This window comes from Anolis carolinensis, chromosome 6 (assembly GCF_035594765.1).
Source record: "Anolis carolinensis isolate JA03-04 chromosome 6, rAnoCar3.1.pri, whole genome shotgun sequence".
NCBI classification, from domain to species: domain Eukaryota; kingdom Metazoa; phylum Chordata; class Lepidosauria; order Squamata; family Dactyloidae; genus Anolis; species Anolis carolinensis.
The window spans coordinates 35,560,674-35,578,053 of record NC_085846.1 but is presented as its reverse complement, the minus strand read 5'-3'; the positions used below and the strand labels follow the sequence as shown (position 1 = coordinate 35,578,053).

The window sequence follows — 17,380 nt, the reverse complement described above, 5'->3', positions numbered from 1 at the left end:
AGCTCCCTACCTTTTCCTCATCTTGTACCTGTAACTGAGGCTCCTTTCTGGCTGCCCTCCATTATTTTGCTCTGATGCGGAGTCAGGCTGGCTAGCTGGTTAGTTGCGCCTTTTATACCTGGCACCTTGGGCTCCCTTGGGTGACACGTGGGGTCAGTGTGGGCCCGCTCTACAGTGCCAGGGAACGAGTACACTGAGAGATGACAGGGAGCAAGGCTTGCAAATGACCTCCCTAGGGGCCATGGAGAGTGCAGATGAAGCCCTGCACTCAAGGATGCAGGAAAGATGCCAAAGAATGTAAGTCTCTTACTATTGATAAGTTGTGCAGGTCTGCTCTAGAAAAAGGGAACATTCCCATTGTTTTCTTGGATTGTTGAGTGCCTGCTAAAATCATTGGCATGCCATGACATCTCCACCATAGCAAATACTGATTAGTATCTTTCTGTTTTAGCCCACTGAGAGTCTTTGACACATATGCCCAAACCCTATCATCCTCCACTCAAATGGAACTCCTTTGTCTAACCATTGATCAATCACCTGAATCATGGTTTCCCAAAAGCCATACCACAATTCCATCATCAGGCTTCTAAAACCAAGCCTCAAGACTTTTCTCCTTTGGCTCCATACAATATTTACAGATGCACTGGGGGGTGGCTAGTTCATAAGAATACACAACACAAGCTCTGGTGTGACTCAATTTCACACCAGGTCGAGGGCATTGCTGCAGGATGGCTGCCCCCCACCTCACCTCAAGCTGTGGGGACAGCGAAAAAAGGTAACGCAAGATGGAATGGCAGGAGCGCCCAGGCTGTGACAGAATGGCTTGGTACTTTCTAGAAAGAACCAACGGTGTTGAAATGTTCCAGAACCTTATATGTAGATTTTTAGCAAGATTTGCTTTTCATTTTATTTTTCTTTTGGAAAAAAAGGTGAGGGAGAGGGTCAAGATCCTGGTAAGTCAACAGGAAAAAAAAATATCCAGCTGACTTTGAGATATCCAGGAGTATATCTTCCCACACACCTCCCACACAAAAATATGGTAAGGAGAATATGTATTATTGATTAAACAACCTTTTTTTTCTCTGAAAGGTCATTCCACATCCGTGCCAGCAGCCGGGTCAGTTCATTCTCCGACAGTTCGGGTCGCTCTTCCTGCAGCTGCTTGCGTTTCTCCTCCGAGAAGATAAACATAGCAGAAACGGGCCGTTTGGGTTTCTCAGAACCTCCCTGTTAAAGAGCACAAAGGGACTCGTGGTTGTGCAACTCTGAGTTTGTATCTTTCTATCTTTTTGCTTTTAAGTGATATGGAAAAGAATGATGACGATGATAAGAGGGGGGAAAATGGGGAAATTTATTCTTATTTCACCCAGTAGATTAATCAACTACCATTTCAGTTGATAAGTCAACGGGAAAAGTATTTTTTCCATGAAGATAAAATTGTAATTGGTGCTGTTGCAAATTAAAAGCACGTTTCCCTGTGAAAATATTTTGGTTCTGATGCATAATTGTAATGAAAAGAGAATGAAAAATCAAAAAAGCAAAGGATGAGTATTTATGTATCACAATGAGACTGGTAACTTATTATTAAACTGTCATTGATGTCACACTTCCTTTAAAATCCCTATATTGGGGGGACACATAATTTTATTTTACGTGATTAGTTCATTACTTGCTTTATAAGGTAGATGATTAAATCACTTTAACTGAAATGTCCAAAGCAAACCTAGCAGCCACTCTGAATGAAGTCTTGAGGCTGGTTTAGAAGCAAGAGTCTGGTTAAAGGCAAAAATTGCACACATTCCCAAAACCAATGTTCCTGGATGCCCTCGCCCATGGAGGATTGTATCTCACTCACCTTGCTGGCATCTGGTGAGGGCTTCTTAGAGGCAGGACTGGTGGCAGCTTTCTTGTTCACTCCCAGCATCTTTTCCTCTCCCAGAACCCTCTGTTGTTCCTCTTCAGGTAAGCTCTACATTTTGGAGGGAATTAAAAAATATTAAAAGAAAAAAACAAACAAAAATAGACCATGACTTCCTAAACCTCTGGACTTTTTTTGTTTTGTTTGTTTAGATCAGAGGTCTCCAAACTCATTTATCTGCCTACCCCTCACGACAAACCCGCTTTTCAGAAAAAAATTAAGTGAGTGCCCTCCTGGAAATCTCCCTTCTTTAAGTGAATGAATAAAAAAATGTAGTGATAAAGTTGCATGGTTTTATGTATATATATTTTGACCTATATTAAAATCTACCATAATAATATTCAGATTACATAAGAAAACTTAAAAGATAGTATAGGTTAATAATAAAATAAAAATTGCAAATAACATATAAAATAAATGAACCTGGCATGCTGGTATCAGTTTACTAATGTTTAGCTTTTTTGTCGGCACCATGAATTAAATTTTTAAAATACTTATTGGACTTGCAGTATTATTGACTGCCTAAACCTAAATTACATTTAGTATATTATCATCTATTTATAGTATCGTATTGTAAACAAGTCATTACATGTACATACTCCTGCTGATGCATGCCAGACTTCTTGACAATGCCCAACTTGCTCATTTGCCAACACTTGTTAGCTAAGACCTATCGGCAGACTTGACTACTACTGTCTCCTAGATTGTTCCAGAGACTCCCAGGGAGCAATATTACTCACTCTGGGAAGAACTGGTTTAGGTCCTAGTATATTTAAGTATTCAACAGCATACTCGATATTTAAAGTTAATAATTTCCTTTGAACCCTTGTATGAACCAGTCACATACATTAGAAGGCAGTGGATCGGCTAAGAAATCAGGAAAAAGTCCAGCTGAGAAGGCTTATCCATGTCTTTGGCTTTTGGGAGCAGGCAAGCAGCATTAAGCTACCTCTTTAACAGTTCACAAACCATAGGGTTATGGCTTCATGAAGCTTACAGACACACAAGATATGTTTTATCTCACTAATTGATTTCTAATATAGAGGTCCGGTTCAGAATCCACTTGGCTAAAGGGTCATGATTTAGTATAAGATGGGAACAGGACTTGGGGCTGGGATCCCATCACTGTTAAACACTGTATAGTCTGACTTTGCATAGTTTGGTTTTACAGATCACATGCTATGCAAAAGAACCTAAATTCAATGAATCACAATGGACGCAATTTTAGTGGGAGATAGTAAAGTGTGTTTATCAGTCGGCCGAAAGCACTAGGTTACACTTACCTCCAGGAAACGCAAAAGTTCAATTTCATAATCTTTCTTTCTCTGTGGGAGCAATGTAGCAGAGAAGACTGTCAGTTCCTGGAGAACATACATTTTAATGCCCTCTTTCCCCCTTTCCCCCCTCTCAGGGCCTCCAAACTGTTTGACTCAGCAAGATTCTTAGGGACAAGTTTCCAGCCTTTCTAACTTCATTATCACAACAAACCAACACAGCTTGAGAAGCCTAAACAAATACCTCTGGGAAAAACTACTCTATCGGAAGGGGAGCAAGTATGCTTCCCTATTTCCCAATCCGAGTGATACATGATTTTATCTTATTTCATTCTCCTCCTTTCTCCACCCCCAAAAGTAATTCTCACTGCAACTAACATAAACACAAAAGTTAAATTTGCAAATTTGAGAGCAAATCGTACTTCTGTTTTCAGAATAAAACAAGTATAGCAATAATAAAAAAGTTTTAAAGGCCAGATAAAAGTTTTATGGCTTTCATTTTTTTTTAATCCTGAGACCAGTTGATAAATAGCTCTTAATAACCCAATGTGAAGGATCTACAATATTTGCTTCAGAGAAACTGATCTTTATTTTGACTGAAGACACCACACTTCCACCAGAGACAGAGGGGGATATAAATGTCTCAATCTCACTAGGTTAGTGGTTCTCCACCTGGGATCACCAGATGTTTTTGGCATTCACAGAATACTAACAGCTGGTAAACTGGCTGGGATTTCTGGGAGTTGTAGGTCAAAAACCTGGGGACCCCAGGTTGAGAACCACTGCACTAGGCAGTCATTGACACCTTCAAGTTTGCACAATCAGAAAATGCAAGCAGACTATTTGGAGGAATGAGGACCGTCATACAACCCGCCTTGGTGTATTAAAATCTGCCAGGTTGGGTGTTCACATTTTGATGAGCTCTGAGAGCCATTACGTCCCTTAGCCAGAAAGGATGTAACTGTTTGTTCACTCATAGATCCGGGAAACCGGAATTACTGCTCGGCATCCAGTTATCATTCTGGGTGGAAAGCGTTAAGAATCTGTGGTGTCCTCTGAACTCTGGGAAATTGTGGACAAAGCTTTTTTTATTCAGATCTTTTCCAGAAGATGTTCCAATCCAATATCAACAAATGCAATAAATACTGGGATCTGATGGTTAAGGACATAACCTTGTTATTTATCCAGGAGACTTTCATGTTTATCAAATATTGCATTCTTCCGGCCTGATTTACTGGTGGGGAAATGAGAGGCTTGGACTTGTGCTGGGGTTCCTGCGGAAAGGAATGCCTTGAAAAGGAAGATCTGGGGACTACAGATCCGACATGCTTATGCGGTGCTGTACAGGGATTTATTTTTCCTTCCATGCGACTCCATGCCAACAGCAGATGGAAGCAACTTGTGGTGGATTGTTCTACAAGCCTGAAGAGCCACCACAGGTTGCACCCCACAAAACCGAGAACAGAAAGTACAGTTGGCCCTCCATGTCTGCAGATTTAACTTTTGTAGCTTCGATTAATATTTTTCTTCCACCTGAAAATCTCGACAGCACGAGAGAAAGAATTCTAGCAAAATAATTCAATCAATGGATGACGTAATTTGATAGATTTTGATAATTTCGATCTGTATGGTGTAGAGCAGGCAGGGGCAACCCCGGGTCCTCCAGGTGTTTTGGACTTCAACTCCCACCATTCCTAACAGCCTCAGGCCCCTTCCTTTTCCCCCTCAGCCGCTTAAGCGGCTGAGGGGGAAAAGGAAAGGGCCTGAGGCTGTTAGGAATGGTGGGAGTTGAAGTCCAAAACACCTGGAGGGGCCAAGTTTGACCACATCTGATGTAGACTATGGATTAGATAGCTTGTATGTGTAGCTTCCTGTATATAATATATTACACCAACCTTGGGAGTTTGGCTTTTAGATGTTTAAAAACCAATTTCTGAATCCGTTTACAAATTGGGCAAGGAAACAGCACAGCATGTACAATACGAGAGAGGAAATCCAACATGGCTTCCTGTTGTTTCTATTGAAGTGTTGTGAGTGGCCTAAAATGGCTGACGGCCTTCAATCAGTGCCACAAGGCCCAATACCTAGATTATCAGCCTTGCCGTTATCATATTCCTTAAAGGAAGCCTCCTTTAGAGTATCTGAAGTCTAGATACCTCTTGTCCCATCCATTGTAGTAGTGTATTTATTCACTCCCACAACCTACATGGGATTTCTTGGTCATTTATAGGCCAAGCTTTTGTTTTGGTCGACCTAAGGAAGGTAAGTGAAATTGTACAGTTTCTCTTATCTCCATTACCTAGGACAGAGGAAATATACTTTTTTGAAAAGGCCATGTAGCCTGGTAGGAATACAACATGATTGTTGTCTGTGAAGGCCGGAGAAGGAATAATCCAGATCAAGGCAGCCTTTAATTCATGGAGGAGGGACATTTTACACTCATAGTTTCTGTTGTTTCCCTCACCACTTCATATCTGCTTTCAAAATTCATGATAATTTTGACACCCCGAACCAAAAAAAGACATCAAAGTTTGAGGAAGGGTGGCAGACTTGTCCCCCTTTTCCAACGTTACTGGAAAGTAACCATCATCAGGGTTGCTGTGAGTCTTCCCGGCTGTATGGCCATGTTCCAGAAACATTCTCTCCTAACATTTCGTCCACATCTATGGTAGGCATCCTCAGAGGTGTGCCATAGATATGGGTGAAACATCAGGGGGAAATGCTTCTGGAACATAGCCATACAGCCCAGAAAACTCACAGCAACCCAGTGATCCCGGCCATTGAAAGCCTTCGACAACACATTAACCATCATCATTTTCTAACACAGTTGTCAAAACAAAGCAAAAATAGTTTAATTGAAATTATTTGCAGAGCTCAGAAAAACTATGTCTTTTGACTCCATTGAAGACGTGGGGGGTCCCTGACACCACACCATGAAAACCTAAGCAAGTATTATCTAAATTATATCCCTACTGGGTTTGGAGACATTGGGAACTACCACGCCTCATCTACACTGCCATATAATCAAGTTTCTGAATCCAGGTTATCTGCTTTGAGCTAGACAATGTGGCAGTGTTGGTTTATATAATCCGGTTTAAGGCAGATAATCTGGATTCAGAAACTGGATTATATGGCAGTGGAGACATAGCCACAGTCAGAAAACAAGTGGAAAGAAGAAGAAAGAAAGAAACTTCTTTATTACGATCACAGACCAGGATAAGGAGATTAGGGTACAGTCTCATAAAAACATAATACATTGAAATCATTAGAGTCTAGGCTAAACACTAAAATACAGAGGTATATTAAAAAGTTAAAATAACAATTTAATCATTAAAAGTAACAATTAAAATAATGTATAAGGAAATGAAGAGGGAAGAGAATCTGGAGAGAGCGGTAGGAGCATTCAGGGAATATGAGGGATCCAGCCACAGTCAGAAGCCAAGTAATGTTTCCAAAATCTGCTAGACTGACAAATTCTCTCCCCCCAACTTATTTGTTTTTCTTTACTGCTTTACAGAATTAATCTGCACCATTTTGTACTTCAGAGACATTGTTTTTGCATCCTAAACCCCCCCAAAAGGAAGCCAAAATCAATAGCTGTTGTTCCCATATTGCATTCTAGTATTGAATTAAATCTAGGCCCCTTTCACACAACTGAATAAGGTCACACATTATCTCTTTAAACTGGGACATATGGCAGTGTGGACTAAGATAACGCAGATATTGTGGTTATTCTGCCCGAGTTATATGACTGTGTGGAAAGCCCCTATTCCTTATCAGCAGCAAGAGCATAGAATTATAGCTGAATCTGGCCTTATAGTTAAAACGTCCCCACAGTTCATGGTAGTTCATTCACCTTCCTTCCATATAAGGCTAGGCTCACCTGATCACACTTCTTGTGGTAGGCATCTTTCTCCTTCTGGGAAAGCAGCTTCCATTGCTGACTGCAGAGCACCATCCGTTCTGTGCTCGGGACATCTTTCATGTTTGCCATCAGCTCAGCACAGTACAGCGAATAACTATTCCTGAAATAATAATTTCCTTTATATGGCATCATCCTCTGAATTTGGGACTTTACATAAATCAAAGCAACAATCAGACAACACTGGCAGTTCAAGCAGTTATGACTCCCAGGTCCCATTCACGTAGTCAATAATGGGGATCAACATCAGTCACAAATATTTATTTGGGTTCAGAGCCCAGATTGTAAATACAAATGAGTGTTTTAAGTGTTCCAGCAATCAGAGAGCCACACTGGCAACCCCAAACCAGTTAATAACCATAGCCTTCACCCAGGTCGCTACTAAATTTTTGTGAGTGCCGGTGACAACCCCCGGGCACATGCTTTTGCTTTAAAATTATATGCACTGGAAATATGTTCCTTATTTTTAACTGAAATCATGCATGTGTGAGCAAACATCCAAGGCATTAATTCCCACATGCCTCAAGTTAGAGCAATGTGAGTTTTTCTCCAGTTTGCCAAATTTAAAGACAGAAAATACTGTTTTAGTGCCCACCTCTGCTGGACAAATGAACCTTACACCTTAATAAGGGGCCTTTGCATCTCATTCTTTAGAGTTTTACTAGGTTTCAATCTCTAAAGCCTCTATTAAGTTGATAGACCATATATACTCATGTATGAGTCAACCTCGTCTGTAAGTTAAGGGCAGGGTTTCGGGCCTTTCGCCACTCTGCTTAGAGAGGGGTTGGTTCCTTTTTTCAAATCAGCTACGAAACAGTATAAAAAACCACAAACAAAGTTAAAAACTTGGCACTATACTAAATTTCCTTTGACCAGAAGCTAGCCCCTTGGAGTGCCTCTGGTGTTGCTGTAAGAAAGATCCTCCATTGTGTATGTGGCAGAGCTCAGACTATACTGTAGTAGGTGGTCTGTGGTTTGCTCTTCTTACATGTTGTGAACTCCACTTTTTAAGGTTAGCTCTGCATCTCATAGTACAAGAACACAGTCTGTTCAGCGCCTTCCAAGTCTTCAAGTCGTCTGTGTGCTCAGGAGGGAGTTTCTCATCTGGTATCAGCCACTGGTTGAAGTTCTGGGTTTTTACCTGCCACTTTTGGACTCTCGCTTGCTGAGGTGTTCCTGCGAGTATCTCTGTAGATCTTAGGAAGCTAATTCTTGACTTAAGGCGTTGGCTTGCTGGCTGAAATCTGAACAGAGGATGGGCTGGAAATGTCAATACCTTGGTCCTTTCATTACCGACTGCTACTTCCCGAGAAATGTCAGGTAGTGCAATATCGGCCAAACAGTATAATTTCAGTGGTGTAGGGCATACACATCCTGTGATGATGTGGCATGCCTCATTAAGAGCCACATCCACTGTTTTAATGTGATGAGATGTATTCCACAATGGGCATGTCTATTCAGCAGTAGAGTAGCAAAGCACAAGGGAAGATGTCTTCACTGTGTCTGGTTGCGATCCTTAGGTTGTGTCAGTTAGCTTTCGTATGATATTATTTCTATAGCCCACTTTTTGCTTGATATTCAAGTAGTGCTTCTTGTAAGTCAGAGCATAGTCTAGAATAACTCCCAGGTATTTTGGTGTGCTGCAATACTCCAATGGGGTTCCTTCCCAGGTAAATCCTCAGAGTTCGAAATGTCTGTTCTTAAGGTGAAAAGCACATGTCTGCGTTTTAGATGGATTAGGAATCAGCTGGTTTTCCCTGTAATAGGCAGTAAGAGCACCTAAAGCTTCGGAGAGCTTCTGTTCAATCATTTCAAAACTCCCTGCTTGGGCGGTGATGGCACAGTTGTCAGCATAGATGAAAATTTCTGTCCATTCTGGCAGTGGCAGATCATTTGTGTAAATTTGGCAGAAACCTCACATGACTGGTTAGCTGAGGTCATCTGATATTTATAAATGGTTAGGATATTAAATAGGCACTCCTTATTTTGCTTTTACTTTCTTTAACTGGAGGACAGGGCTCTTCTAGTATAAAAAACCTTCTCTCCCGATAGGACATTTAATATTCTGCCAATGACTTGTTTTACATTGTACAGTAAAACCCTGCTCGTTCGAGCCCCGCTCGTTCGAGCCCCGCTCGTTCGAGCCTCCGTGCAATCCGAGCAGGTGAACGGGGAGGGCCTCCCCGTTCACCTGCTCGCTGGCGTGCGTGTTGCTAGGTAGATAGCAAGCTACCTAGCAACACGCACGGGGCGCTTGCCCCTTGGGAGGTGGCCCCTGCGTGTTGCTAGGTAGATAGTAAGCTACCTAGCAACACGCAGGGGTCACCTCCCAAGGGGCGAGCACCCCATGCGTGTTGCTAGGTAGCTTGTTTTCTACCTAGCAACACGCACCTCCGACCCCTTCGCCACGCCGCGTGACGAAGGAGCCGAGGCACGGGCGGGCAGGTGGGTGAACGGGGAGGGCTTTTGCGGCCCTCCCCGTTCACCCACTCAATGGAGGTCTCCCCTCCGCTGGAAGGCAGCATGGATCCGGAGGGGTGCAAACTCCTCCGAATTCATGCTGCCTCCCAACGGAGAGGTCTCCCCTCCGCTGGAAGGCAGCATGGATCCGGAGGGGCTGCAAATTCCTCCGGATTCATGCTGCCTCCCAACGGAGAGGTCTCCCCTCTGCTGGAAGGCAGCATGCATTCGGAGGGGCTGCAGGCTCCTCCGGATTCATGCTGCCTCCCAATGGAGGGGCCTGGTAATCCGAGTCATCCGGTTGACCGAGCTGAGGTCCGCCCGTTAGACTCGGACTACCTGGGTTCTACTGTAATTTGGAAAAATACATGAGATTTGTTCTGCTGCACTGTATCTTTGTACAAGTTACAGGAATCTTAGATATGACTTGTGGAGCCAAACATGAATGGTGAGGACTATCACGGTGGTAGGGCTGTTAATAGATTACAAAATCCTAGTTGGGGTAAAGGGATAATTTTTCCATCCCTCTTAGCAGCAAGCATTAGAAATAGGCGATGCCTGATTTAAAAAATCTTATAGTCAATGCTTTGAAACAGTAGGGTTTAATACTATCTTGTTAGCATTAAATAAATGAATTAAAATGTATTAAAATAATTAAACTAATGTGTTTGATATCTTGTTAAAATACTTTGTACTAAGATTTAAAATGGCTTACATTTTACGACCTATGGTAATAGCAACTGATAAGTTGAAAAATGTAACACATTTCAGTAAAATCAAATGAAATCAGGAAGAATTATGCTTGTAGTCCTAGAAAGAAGAGTGCCGGGAAGAAAAAAGGTCAAGAACATGAAAGGATGGGAATCTTTCTGTATAAGTGGATGGATGCAGCATGTCTGAATCAGAGAAAAAGGGGATACTCTTAACATTACCCACTCTAACAATGCTTCTATTCTTGTTAATGTGACATAGTGATGATAAGAAGAAGACCCTAACTGCATAGCCCTGGCTCCAGCTGCCATTATCAATATCAGTAATAATAAGCAATATAAAAATACACAATACTTCTGTAGAGAAAAGCTCTTCCTTTTCAAACATAATGCACCCAAGTGTCATCAACCACCATGTTACAAAATATATTCTTTCACAGAGGAAAGCATTTTCTAAAATGGCCTCTTCCACTAAAGACGTTCATCTGAATAGTTGCTTTTAAAATAGAATTGAAAAAGAATGCCAAATTAAACTTTATATCCCAACAACCTGTAGTCTTTGTTCTCAAATCTGTGATTTTTTTTCTTTCTAAGTAATGAATTTTATGTTGTTTATTACAAAATCTGTGGTTTCTGCATTTGGTATTCTCTGCTTCCAAGGTAGCAAGAACTAAGATACACATGTTTACACAGCAAAGGCCTTAAGTAATTTGCAATTCTATTTTAGTACAAATCAGGTTCATAATTTTGTTTGTACAAATTAAAACCTTTTTAAAAAAAAATCAATTATTATTACGTATTATTATTATACTCCACTTTATCTCCCCCGAGGGGACTTATAAATATACCAATTAGCATAATTTCAACCAAGCTGTAATGCTTCATGCAATAAAAGCAACAGTGCAAGTTTGTGTCTGTGATGGAAATAAATTACATACATTCAATTTCCTTCCAAAGTCTTGGTTTTTTTTTCATTAAAAAACCCAAATCTTCCATTTTCCCTGTAGTATTTTTATAATTCTAGAAATTTATGTCTGTATATTTGTATACTAGTGTTGCTTTCACAATTAATCTTTTGCCAAGAAAACCTTACAAGGATGAAGATGCAGAAACAGACCCGCTCTCCCCACTTTAAGCAAGATCTACCAACAAGTCAGAATGAAATAATTACTTGAGATAGACGTACATGGAGGGTAAAGGGAATGTCTTCGCTTTCCGTATTCAAATGGGGGTCACTGTCTTTTCACACACACAAAATTCCACTCAAATTACTCTCCCTCCCTGTTTCAGCAGCTTAGTTTAGAGAGGGAATAAAACCTTTTGTTCCTCCTGTTGTGAAAACAACTGGCAGCCAAAAAACATACACACAGCTACCTTCAGCTGTGTGTGACACCTTCTGATCTTTTCTACAGCCCTCTTGCACCACATAAGGTAGTTGCTTTGGTGACAAATTCATAGTGAGCAGATGGGATAGCCATAAAATCCTTGGTAGGGAAGGGAAGGCCCAATCTGGACTCCCAAACCATGGGAAGTCAACATGTCTATACAGTCGTCCCTTCACGTTTGCAGTTTTCACTTTTGCGGCTTTGATTTAAAATGTTCTCTACGAATCTCTAGGTTCTCCAATGTGACTACATATACGGTCAACAGCAATTTCTTCATTTTTTCCCCATTTCACAGGGATCCTGTGCCCCTAAGTTCAGCAAATGTGGGGGGCTGATTTTAGTAGATCAAATAGATGGAAAAGATTTGTGAATACTTGTTAACTTCTGGTCCCTTGGTCAACTAGACAGGCTAATAATAGGAGGGCGTAACTGAATATCAAGTTTCAAACTTTCACCAAGAAATGATCTAACGTACTGAATCTTAAACTGTGGGCCCTGGCTCCAAATGGGGTCCTCTTTTGCAGGAAACTCTTGGGATCCCCCCAAAAAAGTTGAGTTATCCATAAATGCTTGATTTTGGGGCCGGGCTGTGGCGCAGGCTGGTAAACAGCTACTGCAATAAATCACTCTGACCATGAGGTCATGAGTTCGAGGCCAGCCCGTGAGCACCCGTCAATTAAAAATAAAATATAGCTCCTGCTCGTTGCTGACCTAGCAACCCGAAAGATAGCTGCATCTATGAAGTAGGAAATAAGGTACCACTTATAAAAAGTGGGGAGGCAAGTTTAACTAATTTACAACGTTGGAATGAGGAAATGAGGAAGTGCCATCAGAGTGGATGATGAAGCAGCTGCTCCCCCCTGTGGCCAGAATCGAACATCCCCTCAGGAGAAGGTTAAATTACCTCTGCGTCTGTCTGTCTGTTGTCTCTGTCTCGGTTCGATGTGTTTATGGACATTGAATGTTTGCCCTATATGTACATAATGTGATCTGCCCTGAGTCCCCCTTTGGGGTGAGAAGGGCGGAATATAAATACTGTAAATAAATAAATTTTATACCTATTTTATATACCTATATCCTTGGGTCACATAAACATTTCTTGGGCTGAAAGAGGCAGTGAACTGAAAGTTTACGAAGCCCTGATTTAAAACACCAATGGCCACCTTTTCAGTGAAGCACCCGAGTGTGTAAAAAGTCACTGTCCAATCCTGGTGAAGTCGTGTTTTTTGTTTTTAAAATTCTATCAATGTCAGAATGCAATCCTCCAAATGTTATTCTCATTACTGCCTTGTGAGGCGCATTCAGGTCGGTAGGAATCAGCCCAAGGTCACCCAATGAGCTGAAACAGAATCTTTTTCGAAGACCAACACTAAAACCACCTTTCCAAACCAAGTACAGTAGAGTCTCACTTGTCCAAGCTAAACGGGCCAGCAAAAGCTTGGATAAGCGAATATGTTGGATAATAAGGAAGGATTAAGGAAAAGCCTATTAAACATCAAATTAGGTTATGATTTTACAAATTAAGCACCAAAACTTCATGTTATACAACAAATTTGACAGAAAAAGTAGTTCAATACGCAGTAATGTTATGTTGTAATTACTGTATTTACGAATTTAGCACCAAAATATCATGATATATTGAAAACATTGACTACAAAAATGGCTTGGATTATCCAGAGGCTTGGATAAGCGAGGCTTGGATTAGTGAGACTCTACTGTACTGAGAATTGGAAGAGATCATACTTCCACTTGGATTTGTATTTACTACCACACAAAGTCCCAGTTATATATTTTACATCCAATTATGTAGAAATACCCCACTGCCCAAGAGAGGAAACCCAAAGATCTTTTCATGCATTGCCAGCAACTCACGGAGGGGGCTTGGTGGGTCGTCCATCAAACTTGTCTTTCAATTGCCTCTCTGCTTTAGTCAGCGTAGAACGGGGTGGTGCCCCCTCCTCAATGTTCATCTCTGGATGCTTCTGGATATAATCTCGCATCATTTCCTGCAGAGAGCAAAGACAAAGAGTAATGAATATCATGGATGCAGACCACAAGGACAGGGAGAAGCCCTCCCTATGCTCTAGGGTTATACGTGACCCTGACACTTGTCATAAGAAAGCAGAGAAGGGGTTGCTTTGCAACTTCCTTCAAGCTCAGTAAGAGGGAGTGACACCCATAAGTCGGCTCTCGGAGCGCAGCTGGGTTTCAACAGCCGCGTCAAGGCCGGCTGAGCACAGGGGGGAGAAGATGGATGGGAACTGTTGAATGTTCCCTACCTCATACTCCTTCCGCTGCTCCAGAGCCTTATGAATCCATTTCAGCCTTTTTTTGTCCGAGAGCTGAGACCATTGCTTGCCCAACGAATCCTTCACTTCCTTCGTGGTGGCCTGAAAAACCCAGGTGGGGAGGGGGAAATAAAAAAAAATTAGGTAAAAAATGGAGGAAAATGGGGGACAAAAAGGGAACACTGCCCACCCTAGTGGTATGCAGTGGCCTAACTAAACTTTTGGGAAAACATTCTTTTTTCAAAAAAGGGTTCTCCATAGTTCTTTAAGGGGAACAAAATACCTCAAGGCATAGGAAATCTTAAAAATCCATGCACACAATGCGCTTGGACCTATTTGTTCACTGAAGGTGAGAATCAGCTGTCTTATACAAAAATCTACCATCCTGAATTTGCTTGCTTTTCAAACACAATGTTTGTAGCCCTTGTGGGCAAGTCTCTCGTGATCATACTCTTTTTTTTTATCCTCACTTTTTTTTATCCTTAAAAAAACCCATCTATCTAGACAATGTAAAGTACAGAAGCAGAGTTTACACAATTATAAGGAATTGCATGCAAGCATTACATATGATCACTACAAATCACTTTCATACTACATGTTAATGTAGCCGAACTATATGCCTTTGAGGATAGCAAGCAATCCATGATTGAAACTGCCACATTTTATTGTCTCTCTTAACCCAAGTCACAGGTGCAGTTTTGTCTCTGCCTCCATTCTACTGCTGCAACTACTGCATTTCTTCAATTCTAAGACACACTCTTTTATTACATAAACATCTCTAAGAATGAGGTGCGTCTTAGAATTGCAGGTGTATCTTATGTATTTTTGTTGGTGGTGGTATCACATCTTACAATTGAAGAAATACAGTAATAGGTGAAGTTATAGTCCAAAACCTCTAAATTCTATTTAATATCATTTCTGTATGACCATCACCAATCTGGCCGATGCATTTCTTAGCCTAGTTCTCTCAATTCATTTACCTCCACTTCATAATTTTGTTATTTTCTAATTACCCTGCACCAGGAGAACACTCTTTCCCTCATCTAGTTATTTTACTATATTTCCCCCTTTCTTTCATCACTTTCCCCTATGCTCCATGCACATGACTTATTTAAGTCTCCCATGCTTCAACCACCCCAAGAGAACTACTTACATCAGGGTGCATTTTCAGGTATATCTTCTTCTCATGGGTGTACCAGAGCTGTTGGGGAGTCTTGGGTTTCTCTGGGACGTCATTTTTCTTGGCATTCTGAATGAGGTCAGGGTGGTCTTCTCTTTATAAACAGGAGTAAGAAAGGAGATGGAAATGTTAGATTTCAGGCAAAACAGGAATTATATTAATTCAAAGAAGCATACCAATAAATCCACTCCTCTCATCCTTCCTTTCTTGATCTCAAAAGCAATCCCGTTTGCACAATGCTCATCTATCATCTATTATGACTTTGTCTCCTTTTCTTAAAACCTTAAAAGATCAATACATTCCATGCCAATCTTCCAAGATTAATAAAGGGTTGAGCAGGCAACAGTTCTTCTTTCCTCTTTAGTCAAATTCTGAACTTTATTTTTCTTCAACGCCACTCCATTAAAAAATCAGAGACAGTTTGATGACTGCTAATATGCAATCTCTGGAAGATCACACACAACTCCTTCTTACAGCCTGACTCCTTCTAGCACAAGTCATTAGATGATCAATGTTAAGCGAAGAGAGACATGTTTGTGCATGTACTGAGACGTATGCAAGTACTGTTAAGAGGCAGAACTATCTGAGACAAGTGGGAAAGAGAGGAAACAAGAGAAGATGTGACAAATGGAATGGAAGCCTAGTCACTTTTGATAAATGTCTGTGCTTTGGTCTTTGGAGAAGGATCATCCATGAATAAGGAAGGAGTCAACTGCAATTATATAAATTTGCTTTTGTAGATCTCCCATCCAACAGCCATGACCATAAAAGCAACTTTCTGTACCAAAGTTCACATAACATTCCGTTTGTGTTTATAACTGAAAACCAAAAGCCATAAGCTTAAGAGCTGCCCACTTTTACCTAAATCTTGCCAAATTTCGCTCAAAGTCTTGTTTCTCTCGCTGGAAGTCCTGGATATACTTCATCTAGAAGACAAATAAAAAGAAATGCTGATTATGGGTAAGAAAGAAGAGGAAAGTTGTACTGGGTTTCCAGAACATTAAATTGTTCATAACCTTAGAATATCAAAAATATCTCTAGTAATATCATCCATGCTTAATCAAAGTAGCAACAGAAGATTCCAGGATAGTTTCCTCCCTACAAAGAATCGTGCCTTCTCCTGACTCAGTGAGAATAGTTCCAAAAACCAAAATATATATTTCATAAACACCTGTTTTTAAATATATATATATCATGGTTTATAATAAATCACCTTTGTTCTTGCCTCTCGAGTTGGAATGTTAAGAGGACCTATCCTGGATCCTCCTCTAATTTCTGTCATTTGCATGATCTCTGAGAACAAACACTCTGCTACTTCCAGTTATATGATGTCTATTCGGAGCAGCTTTCATGAACAATTCTTCAGTCAGCACACTCCAATTTCTCAATGTGCTCCTTAATAATACAACAATGTTACGATGATAACAAGAGCCCCAAAACACTGGCCATGCAAGCACACCATCACAATCAATACATGCAAATTTCAGACTCAAAACCTCATCATTTCCAGCCATTGCCAAACTGCAGCAGAAAGATGTGTTCCCTAAACTAGTGGTTCTCACTCTTTGATCCTCCAGATATTGTGAACTTTAACTCCCGGGATCTATGATTGCTGGAAAAGCTGGCTGGGGATTCTGGGGGATGAAGTCCAAAATTCCTGGAAGATCAAAGCTTGAGAAAAATTGCTGTAAACTCAGATGGTCTGGACTGTAGGACATTTGTGTTGGTGTAGTAGAGATATTCCCTTACAGGAGACTGCTAGTAAAAACAGAGATATGGGAAAGAAGCCACACTATGTTCTTCAAGGAGAAAAGGAGGGGTATTATTTTTCTTTCTCACAGGGCATCAGTTTGTATCTCACCTTCCACTACTGTAAATGTATGCTGCTCACCTTTTTCTTGTCAGGGAGCTCCTTATACTTTTTGGAAAGTATCTTGGTAAGATCCAGGTTACTCATTTCTGGATGCAGTTTTGCATACTTTGCTCGCTTCTCCATGAAGAAACGGAAGTATGGGGTCAAAGGTTTCTTGGGGAAGTCGGGATGTTTCTAAGCAGAGACAGGAAGAGAAACCAATAAGAAGTATTATTTTGAGCCTGCCCACTTCCCCATCAAAGTTTGTTGCTATTGAAACAATTCAAAGAAGTAAGATTGATGGAGCATTGGGTCCAGATGGCCACCCAGCTGTTTATTACAAAAGTTTTACGGGAGAATTTTATTTGCCATTACAATGCATTTAAGTTCC

General features: G+C 41.0%; 1 protein-coding gene across 9 annotated transcripts in view; it reads right to left on the bottom strand.

Annotated features, from left to right (window-relative positions):
• Positions 1–17,380, bottom strand: part of ubtf (upstream binding transcription factor) — a 48,855-nt gene that overhangs the window by 12,306 nt on the left and 19,169 nt on the right. For 3 of the 9 annotated variants that reach the window (XM_016994548.2, XM_016994547.2, XM_003222434.4), the window contains exons 5-13: positions 17,029–17,184; positions 15,999–16,063; positions 15,111–15,231; positions 13,949–14,059; positions 13,542–13,675; positions 7,076–7,217; positions 3,202–3,243; positions 1,856–1,969; positions 1,072–1,227 (exon numbers count right to left, since the gene is read on the bottom strand). In XM_016994548.2, the coding sequence (XP_016850037.2) occupies positions 1,072–1,227; positions 1,856–1,969; positions 3,202–3,243; positions 7,076–7,217; positions 13,542–13,675; positions 13,949–14,059; positions 15,111–15,231; positions 15,999–16,063; positions 17,029–17,184 (1,041 nt within the window). The remainder of the gene's footprint in view (positions 1–1,071; positions 1,228–1,855; positions 1,970–3,201; positions 3,244–7,075; positions 7,218–13,541; positions 13,676–13,948; positions 14,060–15,110; positions 15,232–15,998; positions 16,064–17,028; positions 17,185–17,380) is intronic. The other 6 variants (XM_008113277.3, XM_062983773.1, XM_062983772.1 and 3 more) reach the window with 5 other exon arrangements.